Here is a 15,886-nt window from a genome sequence, read left to right as displayed (position 1 = left end):
AAAAAAAAAAAAAACAGATAAACGATTCACTTTTTCCCCATTCACCACTCGATTCATCCGACGTGCTTCAATCACTCCAGGAATATTTTTAATCTCTTCCAAATCAACTTCCCACGAAACGCCAGATATAACCCCCTTAAGGGGTGCCCTGTTGCGAAGCGACATACACAACACTTCAAACTTATCAAATTGCTTAAGACACAACGCACGTTCCTTCTGATCCGCAGAATCACAAAGAAATCAAATCAAGACCGCCTCCCGTGATCCTCACATCCTTCACTTTACCCAGCACTCTCTCCACCTGTTTGGATAACTCAAATGGTTTCTTCAAGATTGGTACTCTAGTCAGCTGCTCCTTATTAACAAAACGTACTCCTACTAGATATGAAGGGTCATTCTCATCACTGTACCCTACTTTGATCCGTTTTCCATTATTTTGAACAACTCTGATTCTACCGCCATTGTATTCAGATTCCACTTCATCATCCGCTTCCGCCATCTTCCGTGAATCTGTTTAGTCTCCAAACACCTTCTCCGTGACCGCAGTGTTGCCAACTCCTCAGTAAGGAAAATAGCTATTGGCTGTCCTAAAAGTCGCTAGAAGTCGCTAAATGACGTCATCACCTAATTTGCATAATTGACCATGTGCATGTAATTGTGATGGACGCTGTAGGAGAGAGGAATAACGTCGTGGGAGAGACAAAAAGTGAGTAAAAAACACCCTAAATATGTTTAGAACTACAAATTAACTTTCTTCTGTCTATTCTTGTTTTTAAAAATGTTTTACATTTACATCCCACCCTGAATGTAAGCCAGGGCGGAATCAGCCAGCGGCGGCTTCCCGCATGCACGATTCATTTGCAGTCTGGACTCGGAGGGGTGAACATCTCCTGCTCTGACTGCAGCTGGGAGGGACTGCTGCGTGAGGACTGGGCCGCCTGTGAGTGCTTTGGGATGGGGGCACGGCACGGCACGGCACGGCACGGCAGCACCCGCTGCTCGTTGAGAAGAGTAAGAACGATACGTGCTTTCACGTCAGAGTTTCCAAAAGTCTCCAATAACACCAGAAAAAGTTGCTAGATTTGTCGCTAGTCGCTTTTTTGAAAATGTGTTGCTAGAGGGATCTGAATACTCGCTAAATATAGCGACAGAGTCGCTAAGTTGGCAACACTGCGTGACCGTCCGGATCTGACGAACATTACACACCCCTTTCAATGGTCAATCAGAGATCATTCACTGAAGGGCCACTTGGATTTCCAACTCGGGAACTCGGGCCTCTTTCTACAGCTCCGACTTTCCGACCTGAAAATCACTGACGTCATGATTTGACCTCGATTTTTCAGAGTTCCCAGTTGTTTGGAACGCGGCAAAAGAGCACCTCTTCTCAATCAGAGGAAATCACCACACATCTGTACAGCTGTGAACAGTGAACTGGTAGGCCACTGGAGACTCGACATGAATCGACAATCTTATTCAATTACTGAATCAAATCAAATTGTATTTGTCATATGCTTCGTAAACAACAGGTGTAGACTAACAGTGAAATGCTTACTTAAGGGTCATTTTCTAACAATGCAGAGTTAAAGATAAATATATATGTTTTATTATTATTGTGGGGATGGGTGATTCTAGTAATTTAGCTCAGTCTGCTTGCAATGTAAGCTACACATTTGTTCCAGTTCACCACAGGCCTAATAAATTAGCTTATCCTGACCATTGTGTTTAGACAACTCGAAAAGGGATAGTAGCATTTTCCATTATACTTACATTTTAGTCATTTAGCAGACGCTCTTATCCAGAGCGATTTACAGTTAGTGAGTGCATACATTATTTATTTATTTTTTCATACAGGCCCTCCGTGGGAAATGAACCCACAACCCTGGCGTTGCAAACGCCATGCTCTACCAACTGAGCTACATCCCTGCCGGCCATTCCATCCCCTACCCTGGACGACGCTGGGCCAATTGTGCGCCGCCCCATGGGTCTCTCGGTCGCGGCCGGCTACGACAGAGCCTTCACTTCATGTGTCAACATGAAAACCAGACTTTATGACCTCGTTGCCAAACTAGCCATATTTGGGTAGAGATAAGAGATAAGACACAAGATAGACCTGCAGGTACTGTTTCTTGTTTTGAATATGCACGTATTTTTTTATTCTGAGGTCTATTTATATAAGATTATAATTTGTCACGTTTGCCCCAACATCAAATGGTCAAACCCTACAACCTTACTCAGACTGAGATGAGATATTGATATATGCATTTATTGGATGAGTTGCCCCAAGCCCAGATCAGCTTCTTCAACTACTCAGTTAGCATCACAGTGCTAGAAGGTGAAACGTGACTCTCTCCTTATGACATATCTAAAACTCAACGCAACTGAACTCTAAATCATCTGATGTCGTTGACTCCCCTTACCTCTGCCTTTTATTTTCTCTCCCTCTGACTGATTCATCAGTCAAATCAAATCAAATTGTATTTGTCACATACACGTGTTTAGCAGATGTTATAGCGGGTGTAGCGAAATGCTCCCTCTGACTGATTCATCAGTCATATGCTCCTACCTCCAGCAGAGGGCAGCAGTGCTATTAAAAACACAAAGGCACCCGCAGACTGTTAGCAGCCTACATGACCCGATTAAAGCTTATTTAATTCAGCCAGTAGCCATTAAAATATAGCAGATAAACAAAGTCAACAGAATTTATGAACAGGCTAACTGTACAAAAGGAGTGCAGATACAAAGACATGTTACGCTACCCCCTAAGATCTGTTTCAAACTCACTCACACACACACACTCACTCACACTCCGGCAGGTAGACATGCTCTTAAACAAACAAACAAACAAGAGTTTGTGAGAACATAACTCATGATTTAGATTTTGCACCATGTTAGGCTCTGATAAATTACCTCAACATGTGTTTGACACCTTTCCCAGAAGTTGCCCAGAGCCATAATGTGACCTGCCAGTGTCAACCAACATCCCTTGTTTCTGGGATAATGTTTCTAAAGGGTGAAGGGTGAGGCAGAGACAGAGAGAGCTTAGTGTCATCCCATAATTAGATTTTCTGAATACGGTTTCTAACATAAGTGGTCCTTGTATTCAGATTACTGACTATGTGCTTGAGCCCTCTGGGTGGCAGCATATAAATGAAACAATCTTGTGAGTATTTACTGTAACTGCTGCTTTGGGGTTAGTATATGTATGTATCTCTCTGTATATCAGTGTGTGGCTGGTTCTCTGTAACTGCATCTCTTTTTTGTCATGCTGTTCACCCTAAAGTGTTCTGGTAAAAGTAGTACTTGAAGTCTGAATGCAGACTTTGTTTCAATGAATCGGAAAAGAGGAGAGAGAAGTGCTCTTAAGAAAGGGAAATAGAGAACTATGTGAAAGAAAGATGGAGACAGGGTAGAGTGGTGGATGGTAAGTATAACGTTATGGAGGAAAACAGGGGTATTCAACTACTATTTGAGAAGGTCCGGTCACACATATTTCCTAGATGACAAAGATCCGGATGGATATTGCATTTATCGGCGTAGTAATGAACCCCCACCTCGCGACCCATATGACCCCAAACTGTTCAAACTGTTCCCACCCCTCTTGTTGACGGAGATAATATTTTTCAATTTTAAAGATAATTTCCTGCAATTCTACACATTTGTTCACATTCTAACATGTGTGTTATGATACCTGAGTGACTCAACAAAATCAATTGGGCCCCCTGGGGGTCGAGGCCCCTGGACACATAATCTGGCCATGATAACTACAATATTTAGATAGCTGGTTAGCCTAATCGACCCATCTAGCTACCATGGTCACTAGTTGATCAACTTGATATTTCGGACAAATTAAAATTAGCTCCCTACGGTCTATCAGTGAATGACATAAGAGGAATACCTCCAATGCACTACCACATTTAGAAATGGAACCTTGTGCATTGTACTATTACAACTCTTAACAGCAGTAAGTTAAAAGCCCGCGAGTCGGGACCCGTGGTCCGTATTGAACCCGTTCTGGGTCCCGATCTGGACGGCGGTCCGCCAGTTGAGTATGACTGGAGTTGTGATGCGTGATTTGAAGGAGTCAGGCGCAGGAGGGTAAATCACATTATACAGAGTTTATTCCGTAATCCAGCGTAACTAGTCCAGTGCGCCTGTTTTTACCCCGGCAATACAAAATACTGAGCTCCACGAGCTACTAATCCTCACAATGAACAATCACCCACAAGGACAAGGGGGGCAGAGGGGAATATGAACCAGGTGTGTGTAATTGACAAGACAAGACAATACAAATGGAATGATGAGATATGGAGCAGCAGTGGCTAGAAGGCCAGTGACGACGAATGCCGAAGCCTGCCCGAACAAGGAGGGGAGGCAGCTTCGGAGGAAGTCGTGACAGGAGTAGAGGATTGGAAAGATGGAAAGGAGTGGAGGGGCAGATGAAAAATAGAAATTGAGGAATGATCCAAAAGTGAGGTAAGATAATAAAGATGGAAGACAGTGGAATCACACTGTCGAAATGTGTTGGACAGGATGGCAACAAGCTCTGAGTGGAGGGCATAATGAATTACCTTGGTAGATGTGTGTGTGTGTACTCATGTGCACATGTTTGCGTGCATGTTCATGTGAGAGTGAGAGAAAATTGGGTCCTCAGGGGAGAAATGCTCAGCCCAGACAGAGCTCTGTGTTATTTAGCAATAATATGCAACATAAGTACGTTAGAGCTTTCATATTTTTCAAATTCCATATTCCACATTCCCCTCAAATCCTAATTCCCCAGATTTACACAAATCCTATATGTGAGACAGGAATTGCTCCATGTTTCATTCAATTGGATTTATGTCATTAATACAAAGGCTTGTTTGTCATCCTCCCTGATCTTGATTTTGATAAGCTGTTTGGGAGGTCATGGCAGTGGTTGGGTTTGTGTTGGGAGGGAGATGGTAATGTTGTTACTGTCTCACGGTCACATCACACTCTGGGCATTTAGAGGCAAACACATGCCACATGCACTCTTTAAACAAATGAATACAAATGAACATGCTTAACAAGACAGGAATGCTTACACAGAGACATACATATACATAAAACAGGTAAATATGTATATGTAACAACACAAGAGACATGAACACTAGACAGAGAGTTCTAAACAAAAATAGACTGCGAGATGGAGAGAGGAGAGGGTATCAGCGATAGAGAAACAGAGAGTAAAAAATACGAGAACTGTGTCTGGGGTGGGATGATGACAGCTTCTGGCTCCGCTCCATCGCTGACGAAAGCTGCTTAGCCCCTCAGTTGCCATGGAGACCTGCAGGAGCAGCCAGAGAAAAAGAGGGTGAGGGGAGGGGCAATGTGAGGGAGAAATAGAGGAGAAAGAGCTGGAGGGGAGAGAAAGACAGAGGGAGGGATCGAGAGAGGAGCGAGAGAGGAGAGAGAAACATACTGCGAGCAATTGAAGCATAGCCAGTCTGCAGAAAGGAGAAGCTGTAATTTAAGAGAGAATAAAGGTACATTTTCTGTTAGCTATAGCTGGGTGAGAAAAATAGAGCACAAAATCGGAGTACAACAGAGAGGAATATAGAGATTCAAAATGGATGTACAGTCGGAGAGTATCGAACCCCCACCATGCGACCCCCAGCCTCCTGGAAAAATCAGAAAGGCCTTCAAGCTGTTTGGGAAGCGCAAGCCAAGCAGCATGTTCTCCATGCGCGGCAAAGGCGAGGGGAACAACAAGTCACCAATCGCCAGGAGCAAGACAGTGGAAGGATTAACGGAGTCCGCGGCAGCGGAGCAGGAGCTGGAGAAGGAGACAGAGAAGGAGCAGGAACCAGAGGTGAGTCAGAGAGAGGAGGAGGCCATGGAGGAGCCCATGGGTGATGATGGAGATCCCTCCATCCCTTCTACCGGACGTCCCTCCATCTCCTCCATGACCTCTGCCAAATCCCTCAGCTTCCTGATGAAGTTGCGGCGCAGCCGTCGAGGAGGACCAGACCGGAGGTTCCGTACAGAGTCCCAGCCAACGGTACGCCAGCGTCGGGGCCTGAAGGGTCTCTTCAACAGTATACGGTGGAACCAGCGAGAGGAGGCCAGGGACGAGGCTGAGACCCCTCCGAGCCCCCTCCTCATGTCGTCCCGTACAAACAGCGTGGAGATCATCAAGGAGGACATGACTTTGACTCCCAGACCTGCGCCTCGCAGCACGGATGTCCCGGAGGCTGAGCCTGGACAAGAGTCCCCTGTTTCATCCAAGAGTCCCACAGTGCAGGAGAGCTCAGCCTCAAGCCCGTCAGAGACGATGGCTCCCTCAGTGACTACAGACAGTATCACTGAATCTAATGAGGATGTACTGCCACCTCTGCCCACCACTGAACCACCACCCTTGGATCCTGCTGTGGATCGTCTGAGCTCGCTGCTTGCAGACATCTCCTCTCTGATAAGCTTTGACTCGTTGACAGGATGTGGAGACATCTCTGCTGAAGTGGAGGCGGAGTGGGGAAAAGCCTGCACTACTGTCGGGACCAGACCTGGGACCAATGGAGCTGTGGCTGGAGAGAAATCATCATCATCTACTCTTTCAGCCAAACCTACCCCTATTTCTAAACCTACCCCTATTTCTATACCTACCCCTATTTCTAAACCTACCGCTATTACTAAAGCTACCCCTTCCCCTACATCAACCCCTGCTCCTACAGCTACTACTAAATCTAGTCCAACCCCTATCCCACCGCTTACTTCTAAATTCAAACCTACCCCTTCCTCTTCCCCCACCACTAAACCTACCTCCACCTTTACCCCTACAACCAAACCTACCCCTTCCTCTTCCACCACCACTAAACCTACCTCCACCTTTACCCCTACAACCAAACCTACCCCTTCCTCTTCCCCCACCACTACACCTACCTCCACCTTTACCCCTACAACCAAACCTACCCCTTCCTCTTCCCTCACCACTAAACCTACCTCCACATTTACCCCTACAACTAAACCTGAGCCTACCAGCTGGTCGATCAAACCTGAACCTATCCCTACTGCGACAACCAAATTCTCAACTACCCCCACAACTATAACTAGCCCTACCACTAAATCAAGCCCTACCCCTTTAACAAAACCCTCCCCTCCACCAACAACAAAATTCACCCCAAGCCCTGCCCCTGTATCCAAACCTTCCCCAGTAGTTACCTCACCTCCTACCCATGTATCTAAACCTTCCAGAGAAGTTACCCCACCTCCTGCCCCTGTATCCAAACCTTCCCCAGTAGTTACCCCACCTCCTGCCCCTGTATCCAAACCTTCCCCAGTAGTTACCCCACCTCCTGCCCCTGTATCCAAACCTTCCCCAGTAGTTACCCCACCTCCTGCCCCTGTATCCAAACCGGCCCCAGTAGTTACCGCATGCCCTCCTCCTGCCCCAGTATCTAAACCAACCCCAGTAGTTATCCCATCTCCTGCCCCCTCCCCAGTGGCCAAACCAGCTCCTGTAACCAACCCTGCCACTCTTTCATCAGCCACTTTCACCTCTGCCCCACCCCCCAAAATTATCTCAGTCCCAAGTCTGGATTCCACTTCTGCACCTCCCTCCCTAACATCCTTTTATCCTACGGCTGTCCCGAGCTCAGCATTTAAAATGCCCTATATCCCGGTTCCAGTGCCAGCCTCAGTCACTAGCCCTGCTCCTGTCCAAACCCTGTCTCCAACTCTAGCTGACTCAAAGGCTCCCTCTGCCCCTACTCTAACACCAGGCCCTATGTCTAAGGCTCCCCCTTTCCCTTTCCCTACCCCTGTCCCTACCCCAACTCCAGTCCCTATGTCTAAGAATCCTCCGTTTCCTACCCCTGTCCCTACCCCAACTCCAGTCCCTATGTCTAAGACTCCTCCGTTTCCTACCCCTGTCCCTACCCCAACTGCAGTCCCTATGTCTAAGACTCCTCCGTTTCCTACCCCTGTCCCTACCCCAACTCCAGTCCCTATGTCTAAGACTCCCTCTACCACTGCCCCATTCCCTTCTATGCCCTCTCCTGTTCTCTTCCTCGCCCCTGTGCAGGGTACACACCTTGCCTCTGGTCAGGTGAAGGGTGGTGAGCGCAAGGCCTCTCTAGATACAGGAGAGGACATGATGAGTCCAAATGGTATGGATGTGCGGGGTGCCTGGAACAATTCACCCAAGAGAGAAGAGAAAGGCCATGCTTCACAGAATGAGACACACATGGTCCCCCAGGGCCCCCCCACAGAGAAGAAGACGCCCCCAGTGAAGGCAGCAGGGCTCAGTAAGATCCCTGTCTGCGGTGGAGGCAGAGCGGGCAAGCTGCCACTCCGTGAGACCCAGTCCACTGACGACGAGGGGAGCTGGGACCCACCTACTCCAGGGCAGGAAGAGGAGAGTCCACGCCCCAGCATACGGCACGGAGTCAGCAAGGACACAATTAGTAACTCCACTGCTGAAGCTGAAGTTGAGGCCAGTCATGTAAAACATAGCCCGGAGGAGAGTCGTCAGCTCCGCCAACCTACAGTCTACAGCAGTATACCGCGTGATTCCAAGATCCCTGTCAAGCTGGGAGTCCAGTCCAACATCCCTGTCCCCCAAGGAGCTAAGGAGCCCCCGCGCTCCAAGATACCTTTGTCCAAGGTTCCTGTCCGCAGGATCGGCAATAAACCCACAGCCACCACAGTTGCGAGCACTCAAATCAGAAAATAAAGCTAAGAGACTGCTTCAAACACAAACACCCAAATGGCTGCTTTCATCCAAAATCACTCTTTTAATATGATCACATGGGCACCCTTTGCATCCTTTTTTGTACTGTATATTTACAAGGACAGTCAAATATCTTCATCATTCTCTCAAATGGCTCTCTATCCCACATTGTTTTCATCTCTCTGCTTTAACACACCACTATCAGCTCCAGAACAACACTAACATCGAGGCTGAGGCTCAAGTACAACAACACACAAGCACAACAACACATCTCCCCTGGGAACCAAAGTAAGGAATGTGGCTCCCTTGTATTGTGCCAACATGACAGATGCAGGTTCAGGGCTAAACCTGGAGTAGAATGGTGATTGAGGAGGACGGTCGTAACAAAGGTTATTTTGGGATGTATTATTAAAGAATGCACGGTATGGTAGCATTCCAAGGTCAGAAACGACAGCATATGGAAGAGAGTGTCTTTCTAAGGGTGCTTTTTTCCTACAGACTATCAGAGTGAAAAATCAACTTTTTCTACAATACTTTTTATCTTTTGTTACTCCCCCTTTTTGTAGAACTGTCTAAAAACCCTGTCTTATTTTCCTGCAATTCCTTTTGATAAGTGATACCGTAGTCCTTTTTTTCCTCAGTCATGCCAAGAGAGGGTCCACACACTGAAGAAATGCAACAACCAAACCAACATCCTATAACATCTCTGGATGTATGTAGCAGAATGCATGCCAACATGAGCCAGAGGACTCCTTTCCTCTACTTTCTTCCATTTATTTTTGACACTGTATGGAATCATACAGCGCCTGCCTGCCTGCCTGCTCATAAGTAACACCGTCAATCACACTGTGAACTTTGGAAAAGGCTTTTGCTCTGGATGGAGTTCATTATGGATAGGACGGCCCCTATGGAAGGTTTGAACAGTGGGTAATCCTGTATAACAGACCCTGTAAAGTTTGAGTTCGAGCGGATCCTGAGTGCTTCAGCTTTCAGAGGGGTGCATCCCTTTGCTAATCCCATTTATACATAGTCATGCTCAGATGAGGACAATATTTGTGTGTATACATGATCTATGCTGTTCTGTTTCTTATTTAATCAATAAAATAATGTGAGTGCACTGTATGTGTCACCTTAAAACAACCCTATAGCTCTCTTTGTGTGTGATGTTACACAGCCACTTTGCATCTCCTGTTTTCAGAAATGTGAGACTATGATTCAGTGTTTGTATTACAACAGCACAGAGTCAGCTGATGGACATAAATGTGTCAGCTTTATCTTTATAGATGGCATAAGGATTTGTATACACACTCCTCGACCCATAGTGTCTATCTCACATTACATACCAATAGATTTGCTAGCCCTATCTTAAGCAGAGGTAAATTATTTGCTAGCCCTATCTTAAGCAGAGGTAAATTATTTGCTAGCCCTATCTTAAGCAGAGGTAAATTACTTGCTAGCCCTATCTTAAGCAGAGGTAAATGGCCAGTTGTGTAACTTCATTTCATGTGCGGGTTCATCTACTTGATTGATATCTCTTTGGATGTGTAGGAAGCAGGGAAGGATAAGTCAATGTGAGTCGTGAGGATAGATAGTGCGTGTACGTTCATGCATGTGTGTGAGAGACAGAGAATATGAGCAGTCAGGGTAGGGCTCAATGGCATGATGACAAACTATTCCACACGAAAACAGTCTCTACTGCAGTGGCATTACGTAAGGCCTGACACCATTAGAACAGAGGAGGGGAGGGAAGAAGAGAGGACAGCATGGGAAAGAGGCGTTTTCCTGTCTTCCGATCCTTTAACTAACCCCCAGGCCGGTGCCTCAAAATATACTGTAGGCATTGTGATGGTGACCATGAGCTGGGACTGGGAGGGTCCTCAGTAGAGCAACATTCTACCATGCTCCAAACCCACTGACCTGAACAGAAAACGCATGAATGTCAGCAGAGCCTGGCCAATGAGCTGTGAGAGAACACACTGCAGGAGCATACAGAAACTCACAGTAATATCAAGAATAGGGTTTATAGCCTACTATAGGTATCATACAGTGTATACACATACAGTGAGGGAAAAAAGTATTTGATCCCTTGCTGATTTTGTACGTTTGCCCACTGACAAAGAAATGATTAGTCTATAATTTTAATGGTAGGTTTATTTGAACAGTGAGAGACAGAATAACAACAAAAAAATCCAGAAAAACGCATGTCAAAAATGTTATAAATTGATTTGCATTTTAATGAGGGAAATAAGTATTTGACCCCCTCTCAATCAGAAAGATTTCTGGCTCCCAGGTGTCTTTTATACAGGTAACGAGCTGAGATTAGGAGCACACTCTTAAAGGGAGTGCTCCTAATCTCAGTTTGTTACCTGTATAAAAGACACCTGTCCACAGAAGCAATCAATCAATCAGATTCCAAACTCTCCACCATGGCCAAGACCAAAGAGCTCTCCAAGGACGTCAGGGTCAAGATTGTAGACCTACACAAGGCCTTCTAGGCACTGCCGCTCCATATCTCATCATTCCATTTGTCTTGTCTTGTCAATTACACACACCTGGTTCATTAGTACGTGTTTAAGTGTTCCCTCTGCCCCCTTGTCCTTGTGGGTGATTGTTCATTGTGAGGATTAGTAGCTCGGTTGAGCTCAGTATTTGTATTGCCAAGGTATTTTCCATGTGTGCATGTTTGTTCCAGTGCGCCTGTTTTGCGCACTGGACTGGTTACGCTGGATGACGGAATAAACTCTGTATACTGTGATTTACCCTCTTGCGCCTGACTCCTTCAAATCACGCATCACAGAATCACCCACCCGCTATGGAGTCAGCGGGAGAGGAGTGCATGCCTGGAGTCGTGGCACGGGTCCAGGAGCATTCAACAATGCTAGCCAGCTTGGGAGAAGCGATGGATCGGGTTCTCCAGGTCGTCCAACGCCTGGAGAGGAGAGGACCCGATCTGTCGAGACTAGCTGGGCAACCAGATCCAGCCACCCACACCCCAGCACCCAGAGGGATCCAAATATCCCAACCACGGGAGTTCGACGGGACAGCTGCTCTCTGCCAGGGATTCCTCCTCCAACTGGAGCTCTACTTCTCCAGCATCAGCCCGGCCCCCATCGGAGTGGGAGAAGGTGTCCGCCCTCGACTCCTGCCTCTCGGGGAAAGCCCTGGAGTGGGCCAACGCGGTCTGGAATGAAGGAGGAGCCGTGTTGGACAACAACGGGGAGTTCGCTCGCCTCTTTCGGGCTGTTTTCGATCACCCGCCCGAAGGTCAAGAGTCGGGCGAGCGGCTGGTCTACCTGAGGCAGGGGACGAGGACTGCGCAGGACTGCGCCTTGGAGTTTGGGACGCTGGGTCCGGGTAGAACGAGCGGGCCCTTTTCGACCACTTCCGGTGCCATCTGCGGGAGGACGTACGAAGGGAGCTAGCCTGCCAGGACACCATGTTGTCCTTCACACAACTGGTGGACATGGCCATCCGTTTGGACAACCTGCTGGCGGCCAGAGGACGTCCTGGAGGGGGTCTGCCCGTTCCAACCCCGGCCGACTCGGATCACGAGCTGATGGAGCTAGGTGGAGCCGCGATCCGAGAGAGTGGAGGACGACAGCGCCAGTGTCACTCTGGTGGCACGAAGGGACATTACACCGTCGTCAGCGTTGTTTTGGGTCTGGAGGCGGCAGGCAGGGCACTCTCGCATCACCCCAGGTATCGAACACCAACACTTGTTCAGAGCCCTCTGCTGCGCACCCATCCACTTTCCTGATCACATTGTAGTTCCCCAGTGTAAGGCGCTAGTCGATTCAGGGCAGCTGGGAACTTTATGGACAGGGCATTCTCACACAGTCTAGGTATTTCATTGGTTCCCCTATCCATTCCACTCCCCATCAGAGCACTTGATAGTCGACCATTAGGGTCTGGGTTTGTTAGGGAAGTTACCGCACCAATCACCATGGTTACCCACGAGACTCATTGCGAGCAAGTCACGTTTTTTATTATTGAGTCTCCTGCTTTCTCTGTGGTACTAGGTATCCCTTGGTTAGCACTCCACAACCCCACATTCTCATGGCCGCAGAGGGTTCTCACGGGGTGGTCGCGAGAGTGTCAGGGTAGGTGTCTCCGTGTTTCCTTTGGTGCAACCACGGTGGAAAGTCCAGACAGTACCTCCACCGTGCGCATTCCCCCCGAATACCTCGATTTGGCGCACGCGTTTTCCAAAACACAGGCGACCAAGTTACCACCTCATCGGGCGGGGGATTGCACGATAAACCTCCGGGTAGACCCTGTGCCTCCCAGGAGTCATGTGTATCCCCTGTCAAAGGCTGAAACGGAGGCTATGGAAACATACGTCACCGAGTCCCTGCGCCAGGGGTTTATACGTCCCTCCACTTCACCCGCCTCCTCAAGTTTATTTTTTGTGAAGAAGACGGCGGTCTGCGCCCTTGCATTGATTATCGATCACTGAACAAGGAGACGATACGATTTAGTTATCCTCTCCCCCTCATTCCTTCAGTGATTGAGTCAATGCATGGGGCGCGCTTCTTCACCAAATTAGATCTCCGGAGTGCGTACAACCTGGTGCGTGTCCGAGAGGGGGATGAGTGGAAGACAGCATTCAGCACAACCACGGGGCATTATGAATACCTGGTGATGCCCTACGGTTTGATGAATGCTCCATCAGTCTTCCAGTCCTTTGTGAATGAGGTGTTTCGGGACATGCTTGGTCGCGGTGTAGTAGTCTACATCGATGACATTCTGGTGTATTCCACTACGCGCGCCGAGTGCTGGCCCGACTGTTGGAAAATGACCTTTATGCCAAGGCAGAAAAGTGTCTGTTTTTCCAGCAGTCTGTCTCCTTCCTCGGATACCGCATTACCACCTCAGGTGTGGAGATTGAGGGAGATCGCATTTCAGCCGTGCGTAATTGGCCGACACCAACCACAGTTAAGGAGGTGCAGCGCTTTATTGGCTTTGCCAACTACTATCAGAGGTTTATCCAGGGCTTTGGTAAGGTCGCAGCTCCCATTACATCTCTGTTGAAGGGTGGGCTGTCCCGGCTCCGCTGGTCTGCTGAGGCTAACAGGGCCTTCAGTAACCTGAGGGGTCTGTTCACCTCAGCCCCGGTACTGGCCCACCCCGATCCATCACTACCGTTCGTAGTGGAGGTGGATGCGTCCGAGGTAGGGATAGGCGCTGTCCTACCTCAACGCTTGGGCACGCCACCCAAGCTCCGCCCCTGTGCCTTCTTCTCTAAGAAGCTCAGCCCGGCAGAGCAAACTACGACGTTGGTGATTGGGAGCTGTTGGCTGTTGTCCGAGCCCTGACTGTGTGGAGACATTGGCTCGAAGGGGCGAAACACCCTTTCCTCGTCTGGACGGACCACCGTAACCTGGAGTACATCCAGGCAGTGACGAGGCTGAATCCTCACCAGGCCAGGTGGGCCCTATTCTTCACCCGGTTTGATTTCACACTATCATACATCCCGGGTACAAAGAACATGAAGGCAGACGCATTGTCACGGCTGTATGACACAGAGGAGAGGCCCAGAGACAACACCCCCATACTCCTGGCCTCCTGCATTGTGGCGCCGGTAGTATGGGCGATGAACGCGGATATAGAGCAGGTGTTACGCACAGAGCCATCTCCACCTCAGTGTCCAGCTGGGCTGCAGTACGTGCCTGCTCTTATCCGTGACCGTCTGATCTACTGAGCACACACATCACCCTCCTCTGGTCACACAGGTATCGGTCGTACAGTGCGCTGCCTGACTGGAAAGTACTGGTGGCCTACCTTGGCTAAGGACGTGAGGGTGTATGTCTCCTCCTGCTCGGTGTGCGCCCAGAGTAAGGCACCTAGGCACCTCCCAGTGGGTAAGTTACAACCTTTACCTGTTCCACAACGACCATGGTCTCACCTGAGTGTTGATTTCCTTACCGATCTTCCCCTCTCCCAAGGTAACACCACCATCCTGGTCGTTGTGGACCGCTTTTCCAAAGCCTGCCGCCTCCTTCCTCTGCCCGGTCTCCCCACGGCCCTGCAAACTGCGGAGGCCCTGCTTACACACGTCTTCCGGCACTACGGGGTACCAGAGGATATAGTGTCTGACCGGGGTCCCCAGATCACATCCAAGGTCTGGAAGGCATTCATGGAACATCTGGGGTCTCGGTCAGCCTGACCTCTGGTTTCCGCCCCGAGTCTAATGGGCAGGTGGAAGTGGTGAATCAGGATGTGGGTAGGTTCCTGCGGTCCTACTGCCAGGACGGACGGGGGAGTGGACGTTGTTCTTGCCATGGGCCGAATATGCCCAGAACTCTCTCCGTCACTCCTCCACTAACCTAACGCCTTTCCAATGTGTTTTAGGTTACCAACCGGTTCTGGCACCATGGCACCAGAGCCAGACCGAGGCTCCTGCGTGGATGACTGGTTTCGACGCGCGGAGGAGACGTGGGACGCTGCCCACGTCCACCTCCAACTCGCCGTGCGTCGTCAGAAGGCCGACGCTGAAGTATTTTCCCCGTGTGCATGTTTGTTCCAGTGCGCCTGTTTTGCACACTGGACTGATTACGCTGGATGACGGAATAAACTCTGTATACTGTGATTTACCCTCCTGCGCCTGACTCCTTCAAATCACGCATCACAGGTTTAGACACTGTGTGTTATAGTACTCTGTGTGAAATCCACTCTAGGGGTGTAATGCTATTTTCATTTCAGTGGCACCACTTCTGGATGGGCTTAATGTTCATTACCATTATCTTTGCTGTGATGTTTAAATCGTCACGGTTTAATGTGCTACAATACGTACTCTCTGTAATCTCTTTGTGCTAGTTAACTAAGGTTAGGTTCACACATACTCTACGTACTATGTCAACACTCTCATCATAGGAGAGTGGAGAACAGAACAACATTTGGTGGAAGGAGGTATTGACACATTCTGGTATCAAGAGTGCACCCACAGTCTTGGATTGTTGGATTGTATTTATGGCATAATAGATTCACTGCAGAATAGATGGCGTATTACTCTGTAATACTAAATAATAAAAGCACTTCTCTTTCATGGGCATGAAATTAAAAGAGGACCAGGCTGTACAGACCCTAGTGAGGGTGAAGGAGCCAACCTGAGTCACAGGGAAGGGTTTGGGGGCTGATTTGATCCAACTCAGTCACGGGGAAGTGGGGTGGGCTGGTGATGGGGGGCTGGCTGTTTAGCAA

At 48.6% G+C, this 15,886-nt stretch overlaps 1 protein-coding gene across 1 annotated transcript; it reads left to right on the top strand.

Moving 5' to 3' along the window:
- The first annotated feature begins 5,397 nt into the window (after positions 1–5,397).
- Positions 5,398–10,788, top strand: LOC121579548 (APC membrane recruitment protein 2-like). Its single transcript, XM_041894242.1, has one exon. The coding sequence runs from the start codon at positions 5,588–5,590 to the stop codon at positions 8,687–8,689; it is 3,102 nt and encodes a 1,033-aa protein (XP_041750176.1). The 5' UTR covers positions 5,398–5,587; the 3' UTR covers positions 8,690–10,788.
- The last annotated feature ends 5,098 nt before the right edge of the window (positions 10,789–15,886 follow it).

This window comes from Coregonus clupeaformis, chromosome 13, assembly GCF_020615455.1.
Source record: "Coregonus clupeaformis isolate EN_2021a chromosome 13, ASM2061545v1, whole genome shotgun sequence".
NCBI lineage: Eukaryota > Metazoa > Chordata > Actinopteri > Salmoniformes > Salmonidae > Coregonus > Coregonus clupeaformis.
Note: the sequence above shows the minus strand (reverse complement) of the source record. Positions and strands in the feature narration are given on the sequence as shown.